The 18,155-nt window shown below is 40.6% G+C and overlaps 1 protein-coding gene across 3 annotated transcripts; it reads right to left on the bottom strand.

The window, feature by feature from the left end:
• Positions 1 to 475: 475 nt before the first annotated feature.
• Positions 476 to 17,659, bottom strand: cabp1b (calcium binding protein 1b). Of its 3 annotated transcripts, XM_038734652.1 has the most exons (8): positions 9,352 to 9,856; positions 5,625 to 5,792; positions 4,675 to 4,705; positions 4,426 to 4,569; positions 4,084 to 4,193; positions 3,152 to 3,226; positions 2,935 to 3,007; positions 476 to 2,000 (listed from the first exon to the last, which is right to left on the bottom strand). In XM_038734652.1, the coding sequence occupies exons 1-8, from the start codon at positions 9,400 to 9,402 to the stop codon at positions 1,975 to 1,977; spliced, it is 678 nt and encodes a 225-aa protein (XP_038590580.1). In that variant the 5' UTR covers positions 9,403 to 9,856; the 3' UTR covers positions 476 to 1,974. The 3 variants fall into 3 exon arrangements, with proteins under 3 accessions (XP_038590580.1, XP_038590578.1, XP_038590579.1); XM_038734650.1 differs by lacking the exons at positions 5,625 to 5,792; positions 9,352 to 9,856 and adding an exon at positions 16,237 to 17,659; XM_038734651.1 differs by lacking the exon at positions 9,352 to 9,856 and having other exon boundaries at positions 5,625 to 6,382.
• Between the last annotated feature and the right edge of the window lie 496 nt (positions 17,660 to 18,155).

Here is an 18,155-nt window from a genome sequence, read left to right as displayed (position 1 = left end):
AGTACAGAAGATTTGACAGTGTGCTACTTAACCCAGATTTTTGTTAATGTCTATTTGTTGCTATATGAGCCGTATTCCACATTTCAAGAAAATATTCATTTTGATACACCACACTGAATGTTTGATGATGCTTATTTTGGCTTTTTGAAACATCTCAGACTTGAGACAAATATTGGTAGATTTGAAGAGCTTAATTTTCTTCATCAATCCAAATATTGTCCTAGAAGGGTCTTGGTTATTTTGGTCTCCTTAAGCAGAGGCTTCAGGGTTTTGCTCAATTCTCCTAAATGCCAGCTGTGTGGGAGTTAAACCCATGTGGACTAAATTTGCATGGTCTTATTTCCAAATAATTTCCAAAGAACTCTGTATTGTTTACTTTGAATAGCAATTGATGTTTGTTTTTTTTGACCCCATATGGGAGCTAAATCCCCAAAATTGTGAATACAACACACACACACTGTTCTACAGACATTGCTTCTGTGCTCAAGTTCCAATAAAAACCTTTTTATTTTTATTTATTCTGCTACAAATTTCAGTTGTTTTGTGCATGCATAGTTTCACACAGTTAAGACAAGTAAGATCACAAAAAAAGATTTCCCTTTCGAAGAGTATCTTAACTTTTAAGCATGCATATACCCCCGTGTCCATTCGTGAACAGTCAACAATATTTTAGCTGCCCCAGAAACCAACCGCCATTTCAATCAGCCATTTTGAAAATATAATCCAATGGATCGTATTTCTTTCTTACTACACTGAATAAGACTCAAATAATATTTCTGTAAACTTTCTTTGGCTTTTTGCATAAAGAAGGCAATGCTGCTTCTCTACAAATACAGATAATGAAGGTAGAGGGTAACGAAATTGGTAAGTAGAACTAAGGGCAGTTTATGGATGAGGTTGATTGTTCAATTCATTTTGAGGTATTAAAGTTAAAATTGTAAATATTGCAGCAAAGTGAAAATCACTTCAGAACTGTTCTATAGAACCAGTAGACTCAAAAAAACAAACAATAAACAAGCACATTTATCATAAAATAAATGTAGATAACAAATAAAGCATTAGCAGAATCTCTCTTTTGTGTCGTTTTAACACTTGGTGGATCATCATGAGTTAAGGTATAGATGATCTGTCAGACTCATGCAGAGTAATATTCAGAATTAGAAAAACATACAATACAATTAAAAAGGCCTATCACAGTAGTAAAGATTAGCAACTCACTGTACCTAGAGAGAATGTCCTTAAAGATTTTTTGCAGTTGATGGAGTCTGTTAGTCTTATGCACACTGAAAATTACAAATATATCTCACAGTAAGATAGACATCGTGTCATTAAAGTCAGAAGAACTGCATCAATGCTACATTACACATAATTACAAAACAAATATTGACTTGTCTTAACCAGGGTTGGACAATAGTCTTAAATCTACAGTGTAGGGTGGAGAGAAACAACAGTATACACAAAACACAAACACAGAACTTTGACAGGATCATATACAATATTTCCATATTGCCATATTATATTTGTGCTTAACATGTCCTCAGCATTAGGAAAGAGCACACTGTATTGGTATGGGTGTTTGCTGTAGTTGAAAATTGTCTTCTTAATTGCTACAGTTATTACTCTTATACCTGTTGAGTCAACAGCCACATCAGCATTAGAAATGTTGTCATTACTAAAGGAAATATGCTTTTGAAAATATACTTTGTAAAAGTCAGAAATGCAGCTGTTGGTTTTGTTTATGCTCTAAGAAACAGCAGCAGCATAATCAACAGTGTTGCTCCTGGCTGTAGTTGTCAGCCTTTGTGCTTCAGCATGGCAGTTTCAGGGCAGGGTTGATATGTTTTGGTTTTCTCGCTCATCGACAGTTCAGAAGTCCAAGATCCATTGGTACTTTGTGCTGGTCTCTCGCCTCTTCCTCTCATACCAACAGAGAACCCATGTAGTGTTTTAACATGTCAGCTCTCTTTCAGGAACTCATCGAGACATCATCCGCACAAATTCTGTGAATGGAAGAAAAGGATATTTTGTTTTACAGTTTACAAGTTTTGAAAAAGAATTCTCAGTAACATATGTGATGTTGCACAAGTGAGCACAACTGCTCCCTAATCTACTGAATTGTAGGAGCCTGCCACGTGTGAGATTTTGTGCCACCGAATGAGCATGACTTAAATTCCAAGTCATGTGTATCTATTGTTTTCGCTACAGGGATCATCATTAATTCAGTAGAACATAAATTGGGCTTCAGGTAAGCTCAACACTCAAAAACAACAACAACAAAAAACATTCCTTGCTTTTATACAAATGGTTTATAATCAGCAAAATCAAAAATCAGATGCAAGAATGTTTGTTAATCCTAGTTGCACATATAGGCTTTCTACACACTAATGCATGATTAAAACATTTCCAGTGGGGCTTCTTAAAACCTATTAGCCTACTGAGGGACATCAATCAAGACCATGTTAACCATGATCTACATGTATTCTAGCACTCCAAAACTATACTTTCTTTTTCGATCAAATGTTGCTTGGACATCGTTGCTGATGGATTGTATATAGAATGCAGGGAATGTGTGAAATTTTGTTGATGTAAGTATAGTTGCACTACTGGTAACAGCAGCACTTTTGGATATTTTCATCCCTGACAGCCTGCATGCATCCTTTTCTCTGTGGGTAATATATGAGGTGACATAATCCCTTGGTATGGAGATAATCTGACAGACAGACCCACTGCCTTCATCCCTTCACCTCACTATCAGCATGGTAGTAGGATATCAGCCATACACATGTTTTGCTTGTACTTTAAAATGTGTGTGTGTTTAAGAGAGAGACAGAATGGCGGAAATAGAAAGACACCAACAGAGAAAGTATGTGTGTGCAGGTGAAATGTGTTATGCTGTATGAATTGCAAAGTATGCTGTCACATGGGATTCTCTACCTTCAAAGTCTACATGACCATCTCCGTTGAGGTCGATGTCTCGTAGGATGTCCTCCAGATCTCTGTGTCCAACCTAAAAAAGTCAGGTTGAGGGGAAGGTGTGAATGTCCGTGGCATTGTGGATACACAAGTAGAGTAAACTGACAAGATTCAGACAGACACCATGATTGATGGAGAGCCACAGAGAGGAAGACAGACTCTCCCAGCAGTTCTGTACCTGTTGTCCTAGAAGTTTTTTCATTGCTTCTCTGAGTTCTGCTGTGCTGATCTGGCCATCACCATTAGTGTCAAACTGGGAAAGAGAAAAATATGGATAAAACAAAGAAAGCAGATTAGTATGTTACTAATTTGTAACACATCTATCTTTCATACATAATGTTTTAACTGTGCACTGTCTCTACATCACAGTAACACTTTATGTCCATTGACTTCCTGGAGGGTATCTAACATTTTTTTCATTTCATTTTTAGTTAGGTGCTAGCTGCTAGGTGAGCATTATGACACGTGTTACATAGTGACGCAGATATGTTAGGGAAGTAAAGGCAGGACTAAAATCAAACTGTTTTCAGGCAGTTCAGGGCTTTTTCACTTTGCAAACCTGTTACATATAACACATTAAAGGAAAGGGGAAAAGCCATAAAGCATAATATGACCTCTTTAAAACACATAAATCCCATAAATAATTAAGAGGCCTTGTTAATTTGGCCTTGTTAAAACATGGATATTGCAGTGGGAATTAAAGAGTTTTTGTGAGTTCTCTTTTTTGCGGCCTGATGGGAGTAGCTAAAAGGAGTGGTGAAGGGGTAGTGACTACTTGACTGTAAAGGTGTGGCAGTTGGATTTGAGTGGTGCCGGTGATTTTTGTTGCATGTTTGATGATTCTTGTGAGTTTTTTTCTTGCCTTTTTCTGTGAGGAAGTTGTACCAGGATCCAATGTTGAATGTTGATTGGATAAGTGACCGGTATACTGTTGTTGAAATGTCCTGTCTGACGTTTCTCAGGAGGAACATTATTGTCACTTGTATCTGACATAAAGGTTTTTCTAATGTTTTTGCAATGGCATGGTTGCCATTTCCTTATAAGGTAACCCTCTAAGATAAACTCCACAATCCACTGGTGTTATCACACTCTCCCCATGTATTTCCTTACCTCCTTGAATGCATCCCTCAGTTCTTTCACCCCAATCATGTCTGCAGTTTCAGCCAGAAGTTTGGGCCCCATGAGTTCAACAAAGTCCTCGAAGTCAACATGTCCTCCCACTGTTGGATAGATTGAAAACAGGAAGTTAGGTTAACCTTCAGGGTGTAATTGGAGACAAAAAATGACAAGACTTATTGCTTTATATGCTCTCCAGTCTAAGAATTGTTTTGAAGTATTGAACTGAACTCTCCAGTGATGACATTTGATTCTGAATTTTTGTCAGAGGAATGGAGAGACAAAGGGGGGAAATATCATATGTGCTCATATACACACAGACACAGTTTTACTTACAATTCATGTTGATCTGCTGGCTTAGTTCTATCAGCTCCATCTCTGTTGGCATGTAGCCCATAGTTCTCATGCAGTTTCCCAGGTCTTTACAGCCAATAAACCCATCTTTGTCTTTGTCAAACTCCCTGAATGCCTCACGCAACTCTGAGTGTAAGGGAGAGAGGACATGAACATGAGAGAGATGTGAAAATTACTTGAGAATATAGTGAAAAACTATTTTACATTCATATTTCCTGAAACGTAACATACCATCCATTTCTTCTGGCCTCAACTCTCGGTCCTGTAAAGGATCACAGTGCAAGGTTAGGAGCCAAACACTGCTGATACTTCTAAAATCATGCCAATACACAGCATTCCTCCCTCAATATGATGCTGTGAAAAAATAAATAGGCAACTGCAGGTGCCACACAGTGCCAAGACTCTGCAGGTTTCCCTCCAGCCAGTGAAATCACCTGCTGAAGAAAACATGCAGACTTTTGGCACAAATAACACATTAGGTTGTGCTAGACAAGTAAAATAACAGAATCAAGATAAAAATATTAGATCTTGTAGCATTTGTTTCTGTAGAGAGGAACAGTATTTGTAGCGTAGGTGTTTGTGTGTGTAGAATTTTTTTCTGTTTTAGGTATGTTGCTTTCCTTTATGAAAGTGTGGAGATGCAGAGACAATGGAAATTATGCAACAGTTCCCTTATTTGCCAGTCCATTGAATTTAAATAACTCAAACTCAACACCTGCATCCATTAGGAACAGCCATGTGAGAGCTTGTCATCAGAACAGTCAGTAAAACAGCAGCCGTCAACAATGAGGATTTCAATATCACGGTTTTCTTTAGTAACCTTGAATCGTGTTTTTCTGCAACCTGCCATCACCCTAACCCTGCTTTAAAAATTCTCCATCCTGCTACAAATGTCCACCATGCTTATGAGTAATGCAGCCTCATGCATAAATATACACACATACACACACACACATCCTTGCATTCAGCATTCTGGCTATCAAGAAGGCTCCATACTAAAAAAGATTTCTTATTCTGAAAATACCATCTTCTCAGTTCCACCACCTTATTTACATGCTGTAGATGCTGATGTTACAGTGCAAGGTGAATTTTACACTCATCACACATTTCTTTTATTTTGAGTGTGCTGTGTTGTGTACTAATCTGTTGGCATGCACATTATATTGTCTGGACTTACGTACAGCCTGCCGGCTCTCAGCGAAGCCCTTGCGTAGAAAGATGCATGCAGGCCCCAGTATGGTGTGCATGTTGGCTCCGTTCTGGGCCAGGGCCACTAGCGGCTCAAGATAGGCCCCCCCAGAACCCCCCTCCTCACAGGACTGCACTGCTTTGTAGTTCTTCTTCTGGTCCTGGAGCAGCATCCGGGGCGGGGGGCCAGACATGGGAGCAGGGGCAAAGACAGGGGTAGAGACCGTGACTCAGATTGTGGCAGCATGGAGTCAACAAGGAGGTGGGATGGAGGGGGGGTGTGGGGTTCAAAAGCAGGATCAGAGGTGACATATGTCTGTCAGTCATAGAGAGGTGTGGAGTCAGTCATGATGGAGGAAAACACCTCAGTCAGAGGGAAGGTTGTAATTTATTGTGACAAGAACAACTGATGCCATCCATAAATCTGTCCTATCGGTCACAATCCTGCACACCAATGTACAATTCCACTGTTACACCGATGACACAAAGCTCTAAATCCCAATTAGACCCGGTGACCAGTCTAACATTGCAACCCTTCACAAATAAATTACTGGATGTCACACAACTTCCTACAACAAAATCATACAAAATCTGATGTCATTGTTACTGCTCATACAACTCAAATCATAGCAAAAGTAGGTAAACTAGTAACTTATGCTAAGCCCTCGGCCTGAAAAAAAGGGCTTTGAACAGGACTTTTTGTATTTTGAACCCCATGTAAAGAAAGTTAAGTTTTTATGATTTGAGAAATATAGCGAAGGTTAAGTGTTTTCAGCCACTCATCCATGCTTTTATCTCCTCCCAGCTGGGCTATTGTAACTCTCTATATACTTGTCTCAGTCAGAAATCAATTTATTGCCTACAATTAGCCCAAAATGCTGCAGCTCGAATTTTAACCCCAGATGTAACGTCCTTGTACTGTCCGCCAGTTTCTTTTAGGATTGATTTTTTAATTCTTCTAATTACCTTTAAAGCCAAACAAGAGCTGGCACCTTCCTATTGCTGAGCTATTATCCCCCTGAGGCATGGCGCAGACTGAAATCCTCTGGTAGGGCACTGCCAGCTGTAATACCAATGATAAAGTTCACTGCACAGCCTATTTTCATGTCACACTGACACTCTTCTAACTTCTCTTTAAGCATTTTTTACAGTCTTCGGCTACACATTTTCTCGCCTTAAACGACAATTACGGATTATTACGAAATCTGGCCTTAGTTTTGTATCGTTGACCATCCTTTCTAACAGTTATTTTCACATTTACTCACCAAAGTAATCTGGAAAAATCATTGCAACAAAGTCAGACAGGGAGAAAAACAGTAGCAGTCAGATGGTCATACAAGTTTTAAGGAAACTTATAAAATAAGTTTGGCTAAACATAATTTTACTAACACAGTTTTCCTGCACAATGAGAGATTATTACCAACATTTTGGCATTATCTCCAAATAAAGTGGTTTAGACTAAACTGACTGCTCATGTTTTTGCCCCAACAGACTTTGTTGGTGCAATGTTGCCATGTTCCCAGATCCACACTGACAATAAAATCGTAACCGATACCAATATTGGCCAGAACTAAAACAAATTGACCCAACCTGTTATAAACTGAAATAATCCTCTACTACCCAGTTTGTTGGTGTTAAGAAACAACAGAGTTCACACGAGTATCCACACTTCTAGCTTATGATTCTAGCTAATGATACTGTCTAAATGTGTTAGTATTAGTGGTAGAAAAAGTGATAGCACAGTGTCTGCTTGTATGAGGGAATTTAAAGGGTTGATGACACAGTGTATTTACAATCAACAAGACTAATGCTGAATTTGAATTTCCCCCAGAGTTTTGGTGCACATTAGAAAATAATCATGTTGTCCAGGGGATGAGGTTAAAGTTCAGCAAGCCAGTTAATTATAATCACTAATTAGCCATCACCAGGGGGCAAAAGTTGTTCTCACAGCAGTGATCCCAATTACGAAGAGAGCTACAGGTTAATTAAAAAAAGGGAAATCACGTGCCTACCAGTGGACAAAAAAAGCAACCTCCAAAATAAATAAACCAAATAAAGTCAAATAACGTCCAAACATTGCTCTGACTAATATTTGAGCTCTGACTAATATTTGAATTAGAGAGAACAGCAGCCTAATATGAGGCACAGGAGACTACTAGAAAATAGACTGTTTACATGCTCTGTGACTATCCACTGCACATTTAAGTTTGTGAGGTTAAAGCAGTAACAGCTTGTCTTGCTTATAAAACATGATAATGTTGGTCATGTTACCGCAGTGTAACATCCAAATCAGTGGAGGAAAATCTATCTAAAAGCGTGTGGAGTGGACTCACTGTCACAGCGAATTACCAAGTGACCATTTTTGATGTTGCGTTAAATCTCTCAGACATGAGCTAGTACCCATCTTCAGACGCTTTCTTCAGTAAGCATAAGACACCCACATGCATACATGATGAAAAATGAATATACTACATGCAATTATACAGGGTATGACATGCTCTACAAATGACCTTCGCACTCCATCTGTTACCATGCCAGTCTTAATGCCAGTTCGTGCATTTATACAGTCCCCACCACAGGAACGGATGCCCACTGGGTAATCTGACCAAGTGATGCATGGAGCAGGCCTGTCTGTGGGTATATCGTGCCAGAAAAGTACTACGAAGCCACGTGCTCGCAGTTATGTAACCAAAAGAAAAAAAGACAACCCTGAAACAGTGTCAGTGAAAGGCTGAAGTCAAGCAAGAACTTCTCCAGCACCCCAACCCATTTTGCACAGATGGCATCAACAGTTGCTTGTCATATTGTGCTTCCTCAAGGATGTGCAGCTGCCGATATGAAGGAAAATCTATTTGTGGGACTTTCTGCATGCTGCGCTGAGAGTCTATTCAAGCATACACTGATACGATGAGGAGCACAGGTGAAAGAGATGCATTGTACAAAGTAAGTTATCTTCTGGAGCTTTTACAGAAATGGTTCTGAGTGTTCTGCCTCCGTTGTTCTTCGGTTATGCACTTCTGTTGTCGTCTAAAAGACAGAGGTACATTTGAGCTAATCGACTCTGATGTGGTTGAAACAGAACACATGTTTGCGACATTTCCACTGACTGGTCACATCCCACAGGTGCAGGTTCAACAGGGTAGCATCTTCCGCTGGCTCATCAGGTGTCGTACTGTGCAATTTGACTCTAAAGTTTGGTGACAAAATCCAAATTGACCCATTTTACCCCAACTCCTCTGACCTCTGTCTAAAAGGCTAAAATGAGTTTCTAGGGAATGCAACCATGAACTAATGAGCACAGAGGGAACTTGTATCATAAAAGAAGACAGATGATAAAATGCAAATGTCATATGAGTGCTGTGCTAAAGTCAGTGCAATTATAAAGTGGGCAGGATTAGTTTTAAAGGAACTCAGCAAAGTCATAATCAGTAATAAAGACTATAAGCTCCTGTGTTGGCAAACACTGTTTGAAACTACAGCATGAGACACAACCTTTATCTTGAAATGCTCCATTATTCTCGCATTTGCTCGGACTCCAGCAACACAAAACACAGGGAAGACAGCCTATTATTAAATATCTAGTCATACAGCACACAGGATTCACTCAGAAAAGGTCCAGTCAAATAGTCATCGGTCAGGTTGGGGACACACCATGAGACAAACATGCACCACCAGTCAGGGGATTCAGGGAGACCGCGGCAGAGTGAAAAACCTCAGAGCGGACCTTACCTTCTTGGTGAAAATTTTAAGCGACTTTACAGAGTTGCCCATTGCAAAAAAAAAAAATCCTTCTTGTTTTATGTTTTCTCTCTAACTGTGTCTGTGTTGGTGTGGCTGTTTGTAAGTGTACGTGTATGCATATGTGTTAGCATATGTTCCCGGGCATGCATGGGAATAGGAGTGATTTGAAAGGGAAAGAGGGTTCAGTGGGTTACTGACACATATAATAGGACATTTGGGAACAGGCAGGGAGAGGAGTGGAGATATCATGTGAGGTAGAGAATAGACAGAGGGGAGAGGACGAACGAAGTGTACAGGGAGGACCTAGAGGCAAGGATGCTGGGAGGCACGAGGGGAGGGATGCTGAGGTAAAGGAGGAAATATGTACAAGAACAAGAACAAAGGACAGATCAGAACAACACAAAGATAAGCGAGGGAGAGGAAGCATGCGTGCGATCAGAGTGAGATGCAAGCGCCAGGAGTAGAAAAGGCAAGATTGCTTATTCATTCCATCCCCTCTTCTACAGTGTCTCTCTTGCCTCCCTCCCTCCCCTCTACCTCTCTCTCTCTCTCCCTCCCTCTGTCTGTTTCTTGCTCTTTTTCCCTCACTCTCTCCCCCTCTTGCTCCCCCCCAGTTTTAAAACATCTATGCGAATTGGACAGAAGAAGCTCGTTTGGACAAGCGTATTACCTTCCCCTGAGCGAGACGCTGGAGACACTAATCCAAACATGCGCGCATACACGCACGCACACACACACACACACACACACACACTTGATTAAGCACACGAATGTGGGGCTGTGGAGCTATAAATATAACGTGCTCTCTCTTTTCACCCCCTACTCTCCCACATCTCCCACATCTCTCTGCCCACTCTTCCCCCAGCATCCATCCCTCTCCCTCTCTCACACACACACACACACACACATACACACACATTTGCACAATGTAATGTTAAGTTTGAAGGGCAAGGATTCAGATCAAAGGCAAAATGTGCAAGAAATGACACATAGATTCTGAACCACCAAGGATGCAAACCAACACGTGCAAATGCAAACACACAAACAGTCGGGCAAAAAAAAAGCTCTTTCTCAGCCTTTTTGGTCCACACATTTCAGATAGAGCTATTGTATTTTTTTTTACAGCTATAGTGACTTTGCAGATATAGATCTCACCCGCAAAAAATCTGTTCAGCTTATAAAATATACAAAATTGAAATATCTTAATATGTCGAATGTTTTATGAAAGTGGTACAATTATCTTCATTTTGCCTAGCTACAACCTTAATATGTTGCACTCACGTTAATGAATTAGTAACAATAATCCAATTATATTATACAGTAAATAATACTATTATAGTAAAAAGAGGTCATAATGCATAATAATGAGTACATTTGCTGATAATGCTAATTCAGGACCTTTACTTGAATGGAGTATTTTTACACATACATTAGTATTGTTACTTTCACTTAAGCTAAATATTTCCTTCAGTTATTGTTTACACTTCTTAAAATTACATCTTTTCCTTCTCTCTCAGTAAAAAAAATCCAGACTCTGTGGATGTGCAAATATTTATCATTTAAAATTTTTTCACTGCTGGACATGAAGATTTCTCCCACTTTCCTTCTTTGTGGTTTCAGGTTTCTACTGCGCACTAGTGTAAATTTGCATGTTGAGCCATGTTTGGCTTCAAAGCTGGGCTTGTGCATACATGTTTAAAGGTTTATGGTGAGCACAGAGATACTTTCTCCCATCAACAGATAAATGTGAAAACAGCCTTCTAGTGTCATTCTCTGCACATACATCATTCTGGACAGTGAAGGTCAAACATCTAAGAGAAGGAACAATAAGCAAAACAGTTCTTCCACCCCTGTCTAAAACTACAAACCACAACAGACACTATAAATCCTCATTTTAGGTTTTTATAAGCAGCATTCACTCCTGAGGTCACTTTAATGGCAGTCACCGCAACACTATTGGACATCCTTATTTCCCTCTCCTGTTTGACCTTGTCCATGCTCTGCTATTTTAATAAGCACATTCACGCCGAAGTCGTTTCAGATCTCGCTCCCATTCAATATCTCTAAGGCTCCTCTGTGTTGTTCTGTGGATGATTCATCCAGCCTCTCACCGGAGGCTCATTGTGAACTTCAGAACACATCAGACGTCAGACACAAGAGCCGTCAGCTCGCATAATGTCAGACCACAGTGTGCACGGGCATGGGATCCATTTCGCTGCCCCCCCCTCACACACACACACACACACACACACACACACAGACACACACAATTTACTTTACACATTTATATAACTGCTTACATGCTGCATATCGACAACATCTCAGGGGAAGATTAATCTGACTATCTGAGGATTGTTGGGGTTCCAATCATACACAGATTCACAAAATATTAATTGTAGACAAATGAAAATAAATCTAGATGCATTCAGAAGACAAGAAGGCCATTCAAAGAGGCAATATTAATATTTGCATTTGCTTTTTAATGACCATTTTGAGGTCAGACATAATCCTGTTTCATCCATTGCCATCAAGTGTGTTAAATGAACTGAGAGCTGTAGGAGGGTGAAGGCAGGGATTGATGTAATAACAAGCTCTCATGCATCATCAAATTGTTCTTTTTCTTATTTTAAGGCAACATTTTGTGTCTTTCTTTATATTTGCACAGTCGAAGGAAACATAATCATGTTATAGTCAAACGTGATCATCTCTCTGAAGCTGCGGAGTTTACAGTGTAATCTGAGATGAAAGCAAAGAGGTAGAGACGACGAGATTTGTGTGTGTGTGTGTGTATTTTTGTCATCATCAGGACACTTCTAGGGAGTGAAAAGAAAACACGCAGTGCACACTTGCGTCATCTTCTTGTGCTTGGGCTGAGACGTCACAGTTTCATCCTACAGTTCATTCATTCATTCAAATCAGAACAGCGCAAAAATTTTCATGCAGATTATTCTGATATTTCAGTGTTATTTTTTAGACAGTGTGTGTACTACATGTACAAACAGCTGTAAGTCTAGTTAAAAATCTAGTGCGTCAGCAGAGGAAAAACATTGACACGTCTCTTTTCAATCAGTTAAACCTCTGTTTCCCCTCTGACTCATTTATCCCCGGTCTCATTTCCCTGCCTCGCAGTGTCTCTCACTGATTTTCCCTTCTCAGCCTCAGGTCTCCATAAATATTTAGTATCATCATGCACACACATATACCTCCAGCACGTGCGGTTGTGCTCGCAGGCTCTGCCTAATCCTCATCTCACAAAGGGATTTAACCAAAGAGTGAATTCTACCTCCTCCTTTGCCAGCACAGATGTAAAAATATCCATCTGTGTCTAAAAATAGCCTGTTATACTCTAGACATAGTGGAGGCATATGCTGTGGTGAATACAATGATGCTACCCTCTTTCCTCTCATTTCCACCCAGATCTTTCACCTTATTTTACTCATTTTTGTTCTTTCTTATTTTTTGTAATGCATGCCTCTTCTCTCATCTCACTCCTCCTCGGATGTAATGAAGGTCAGTGTGACCCCGGCAGAGGAAAGTGGGAGAGAGGTTTTGAAAGAGCAAAGAAAAAAGGGAAAGGCAGACAGGAAACGTCAGTGTGAGATGAGTACCAGGAAAACCAGGCGAGGAAGTGAGAGGCTAATCTGTGTTTCAAAGACCTTTCCTCACATTGTCTCCCGAGTTGTCAGATGGGAGCGGGGAAGTGAGACTTGATGAGTGTTAGTCTTATGTAACTATCATCAGGTCATTCCCTCCCTATTTTATTCTTTGTCCTCATCCCGATTTATCAAATTGATTCACTTCCTTCTCTTTCTTTCCCAGCCCTTTCACTTCCCCTGTCTCACTGATGTGACACACAGTGGAGTGTTAATCTTTCCCTCTCTATAACACACACACACACTCTTTCTTTGAGTTCAGACCTATTAGTGCAAACGGTACTTGCACCCTCTGCTGGTTAATACGCATATCCTCTCATCTAAATTTAATTTGAAAAGAAAATTGTCATCTCCTCAATTACATTTTCTCAGCAGTAGATAACAGACGTCTTTCAATAGCCAGTCTGAACCGCATCTGCAGATTTCCTCAGTGAGGGTTTGTAGAACAAGGTCACTGAAGGTCACACAAACTGAGGGGTGTGATGATTGTTCAGAATCTCTTAAAATAGAAACTAAATTTCTACTGGGATGAAATAAAACTGCTCATGCTCTGTCCTTCATCAAGGTGTCTGGTGTAACGTGGATAGTTTCAAGGCCTGAATGTGGAGAAGTAATGGGAGCTTTGTGAACATGCATACCTTAAATATATGAATGTGTACATTAAGAAAATGCGTTATCAAATGAATCACTGTAACCTATCTGAAACCATCAAGCTGCAAAACACATTCAAGTAAGCACATTTCACATTTGTCCCTACTCTAACCCCCATACTAGCCTTTTTGCTAATCATGATTCATCTTATGAATATGAAAGTGTAGCTTGGAGAAACATGCCACCACATGCTGGAAACCAGCTCTTTTTATTCACCCCTTTCTCAAATTTGCTCTGTCAAGATTGCTAAAAAAATAAACACTCTGCCTTCCTCCAGTCTCTCATAATCAGGTCTTGAATGGCTATTTATAGCTTCTTCCACTGGCAGCAAACTAGTTCTGTTGAGATTGTATGCAGATCTTAATGTTACATAAGAAAATATGAAATGAAAGAATTTTAAAAGTGTTACATCTCACCCTGCATTCATTGCCACGCTGCCACATCTATTCAAGAAGCATTAAAGGCATGTTATTATGACTGCATGGTCACTAAAATGAAACAGCTTGGGTAAGATGCTGAGCAGGTGCAAAGATACAAAAAAACATGCATGCACCTACGGTTTTCTTTCTTTTCATTCTCACACTGTTCACCCTTTCCCGTTCCTCGTCCACACAAACACCGATGTGCACAACTGAGTGGCATCTGAAATCCTTTATGACTATTGACATCTGTGTCCGACTTCACAGTGACAACATCACAGAAAACAGACAAACGTGTCCTCTTGGAAAACTTGATTCAGTGACAGATTAAACATTCAGGTTTGCTAAATAGCTAAACTGTGTGTGTGCTTTTAATGCGAGTTGAAAACTATTCAAATATAAAACATAACACTTGAATAACCACTGGAAAAGATCAGAATTTAATCCCTGATCATTTATAGATTTGGTGAAAATAACAGAATATCTGCCGTTTCCACACACGTCAGCAGCTCTAGAGACTTTATATAGCACACCGCTGAATGGGTTTTGCCTCACCGGAACCCCAAAGACTGATTGAAGCTCTGGCCTGGATTGAGAGCAGTTATTTCTGGAGCACATTAGCGTTCGGGGAGGTAATTGTCCCCTCTTGAGCTTTTTATCAGAGAGAGTAGGATTTCAATGAAACAAGAAAAAAAGACAGGGGGGAATTATGCTACCAACCTACTGTACAGGGCGATCTGTCGGAGTCAGAGAGGTTCAGTACCCTCAGAAAACTCATGAATTAGTAGGGTGAACGAGTGATGCAGGGAGAAACAGATACACCCTTTATTTGCCGTTGACCCTAACTGACCATTGTCTCAGTAAAAGTTGTTGAGGTGAATGATATTGTGGTTTAAATGGTTTACTTACCTGTGTGTGTGTGTGTGTGTGTGTGTGTGTGTGTGTGTGTGTGTGTGTGTGTGTGTGTTTTTGTGTGTGTGCGTTTGAAAGAGTGACAAGCTCTCATCATTGAAAAAGTTTTCCACACAATGGGAAAGCTGATCCCCCTGCTGTTGCTCAGGTGACAGTCACAATGAAAGCGGCTGCATTCATTTCGGGATGCGTGACAAGATGCAGCCCCCACGCCATGGAACTGATGGATACCAGACACATACATTGGAGCAAGATTTGGCCTGAATATATGCATCCATTTTTAATCTGCTCAGCTGGGGTGGCAGGAGGTCCAGTCGCACATGCCTTCAATAGGTCCCAGTTTCACCTGCATCTCACCTGTGAACCTCCACCTGCTGTTGGCTAAACAGCTCTGCGGCTGTGATGCACTTTTTAAAATAAGAATCCACTCTACAGTGAATTTGGCAATATAGGAGAACATAAAACTTTCATTTTGTTTAGAATATGGACATAATGTTGACTGTAAGCCACCAATACTGATAGACCTGGCATCTCTTACACTGGGATCGGTGTGAAGATTAGATATTGGAGTTATTTTTATCCAATTATACTCGATTCATACTCTCATTGATGGACTTTAATAAGCTCTCTTATTTTTTTCCATGGCTCCATTAGCACAGCAAATGTGTAAAGGTTTTTGGGGAGTTTTTCCTTGCCCTCTTACAGAGGAGCTGATGTGACCATACAGCTCATTGAGACATTTACAAAGATCGGATGAAGCAGTTTTATTTTCACAGGCTACATGTGTAACTTTTTCTTAAATGAATGAGTGCCCCTATGTGTGAAGCAAGTCAGGGTGAAGAAATTTTAAAAGCTTAAAGTTTAAATTAATGTACTGATTACTGAGATGTTGTGCAAGTTCCCTCCAAATGTTGGATTCTTGAATCAAGATAAAGCTGCTGCTGATTTATTTACTTTACAGCTTGAAATGTTGCCCTTTTGCATTTTATTACACAAAACACCCACACATGTAACAGCGCATAAGTGAGATTTGAGCAATATTTAAACACTGTTTAAATTTAAATCGACTATTTTGTTGCATTACATTTAGAAAAGGTAGGGGGATGTTCAAATGTTGATTTAGTGAACTAAAAAACTAAAAAAAAAATGGAATATTCGCCGCACATTGTGTTTTTGAATACTTTTAAGAACTTTCAAAAGTTAGATTGTCTCTTCACTATGCCACTTACCTGCCCGAAGACTGACTTCACTATGGGATGAAGACTAGAGTCATATTCAGACATGGATGCGCTCAGTCTTTTGGACGTGCGGCTTGCTGCGGGCTGGAGAGGTGCGCTGGTCGCAGGTGGGTCAGAACTGAGGCTGGAGGATGATCCGGTGACGACTCTCTCCCTGGGCTCGAAGAAGAAAGCCGCATCATCCGGTTGTTTTGGATAAGATGGAGTCGGAGAGGTCCTCCTGTCCTGCCGGGAGCCGCCTTGGTGATGCGCCGCAGGAGGCAGCTCAACTCGTGAGGAGTCGTGGTGATGATGGGGGTGTTTGGACCTGGAGGACTTGCTGCGCTCTTTCTGATGCCGGCTCGTCCTGTGTCTTGCGTCCTCTTGTGCGTAACCATCATCCTGCGGGTTCGCCGGCCGGTGAGAGTGGCTTGTCTGCACCCGGTGATCACCTATATTTCGAGAGTCGGCATGTCTTGGTTGGCAGAGAGGTCTCCGCGCACTCGTCTCGCAGTCCTCCGCCCACACTGCATCATCGCTGCCTCCAGCTCCGGTGGAGGGACGGTGAATGCGGTGGCCCCGGTGATCGTGTGGACCGTTACTCGAGTGCCCGGACCTGCGGTTGAGCCCCGATGATCTCAGCAGAGAGGTGGTGGACTCGCTTTTGGGGAGAGAGGAGCTCATCGTTCGCTTTCTCTCGCTTGACGGGCGAAGTGAAGCTGCTGGAGGCTGGAGGTCGAGGAAAGGAAAAGAAGGCAGTCCTCCGCCACGTGCAGGTGGTTGAGCATCAGCCAGTTGGACCCGACTCTCTAAACCACATCCACACACTCGACCATCACTGCACAGTTCGCGGTGATGAAGTTGAAGCAGCAGCCACCTGACTGAGCATCTGCAGTAGATGTGGAGCTGATCTCACAGCCGGGCAGTCAGTCTGACGCTTCACAGGAGGCTCCGCTAAGTTTGGATGACAGCACTGTATTGCACTGCCGCGAGTCACACGCAGTGCACGCGCAAACTTCATTAAGACCCACGTCACTACAGATCATTTCTCGCATAATGAGTGGCTTGATCCCCTTTCTATTCTCTAAGTGTACACACCTTTAAATGGACACATGGTGTTAGACAGATCGATTCACTCAACAGTGCACATATGTCTTTTTACGGCATTCAGAGAGGCCCTCGTCCAACAGATTTGATGACTTTTGATGACAATTTAAAGACTCTGAATCAATGCCAAATAGACTCACAATAAGGTACAAGAATTTATCTTATTACAACACAGGGTTGTATGACGAGATTAAGTTGTAGTTCTCTCACAAAAAGCAAATGTTATATGGGCCTACACATATTATATACAGTAGATGGGTGGATATATAACAATTCACAGTCAGAAATAATGCAAAATGAATGAAAAGGTGGAAATCAAAGAGTGCAAAAAATGTAAAAGGATTACACAAAAAGGAGGTCAAAGTGACATTTTACACACTTCAGCAGTTAGGCCTTTTGAGCTATGAATAGTAACATAACCTTTTTGGAATTAACACATTTACTCATTAGTCAGCATCAAGATAAAGAAACTACTGAGAACAACATAGAGCAGAACATCTTCTAAAATCTAACAACCATAATCATTTCTGCTCTTATATTCAAACAACTTCACACTGTTCTGTCTCAACCATCTTTCCAAATATCTCAGGGGTCAATTACCAACATCTTCTAGTCCAAACTAAACTAATAAAAATACTTTGGCCTCCATTTTATTTTTTAATGTCATATTTTTGTTTTGTTTTATATATTATTTAAATTGGCACTTCTCCATCTTCTTATACATTAGTACCCATTGCTATTTCAATTGAATTTATTTGATTTTGAGCAAATAAATAAAATTCACACTCACTCATTCCAACTTTTGCCTTCATGAGTCAAAAACA

Source organism: Micropterus salmoides, unplaced genomic scaffold, assembly GCF_014851395.1.
Source record: "Micropterus salmoides isolate LMB-PRFRI ecotype aquatic unplaced genomic scaffold, ASM1485139v1 Ms_hic_scaffold_20, whole genome shotgun sequence".
Classification (NCBI taxonomy): domain Eukaryota; kingdom Metazoa; phylum Chordata; class Actinopteri; order Centrarchiformes; family Centrarchidae; genus Micropterus; species Micropterus salmoides.
The sequence above is the reverse complement of the archived record's forward strand: the minus strand, read 5'-3'. Positions and strand labels throughout refer to the sequence as shown.

Excerpts from the sequence above, each read along its gene's own strand:
- cabp1b (XM_038734650.1), bottom strand. The coding sequence starts at position 16,908 with ATGAGCTCCTCTCTCCCCAAAAGCGAGTCCACCACCTCTCTGCTGAGA. Across the intron at positions 4,706-16,236 it reads TGAAGTCAGTCTTCGGGCAG|GACCGAGAGTTGAGGCCAGA; the intron begins GTAAGTGGCATA and ends GATCCTTTACAG. Across the intron at positions 2,001-2,934 it reads TGGTCATGTAGACTTTGAAG|AATTTGTGCGGATGATGTCT; the intron begins GTAGAGAATCCC and ends TTCCATTCACAG.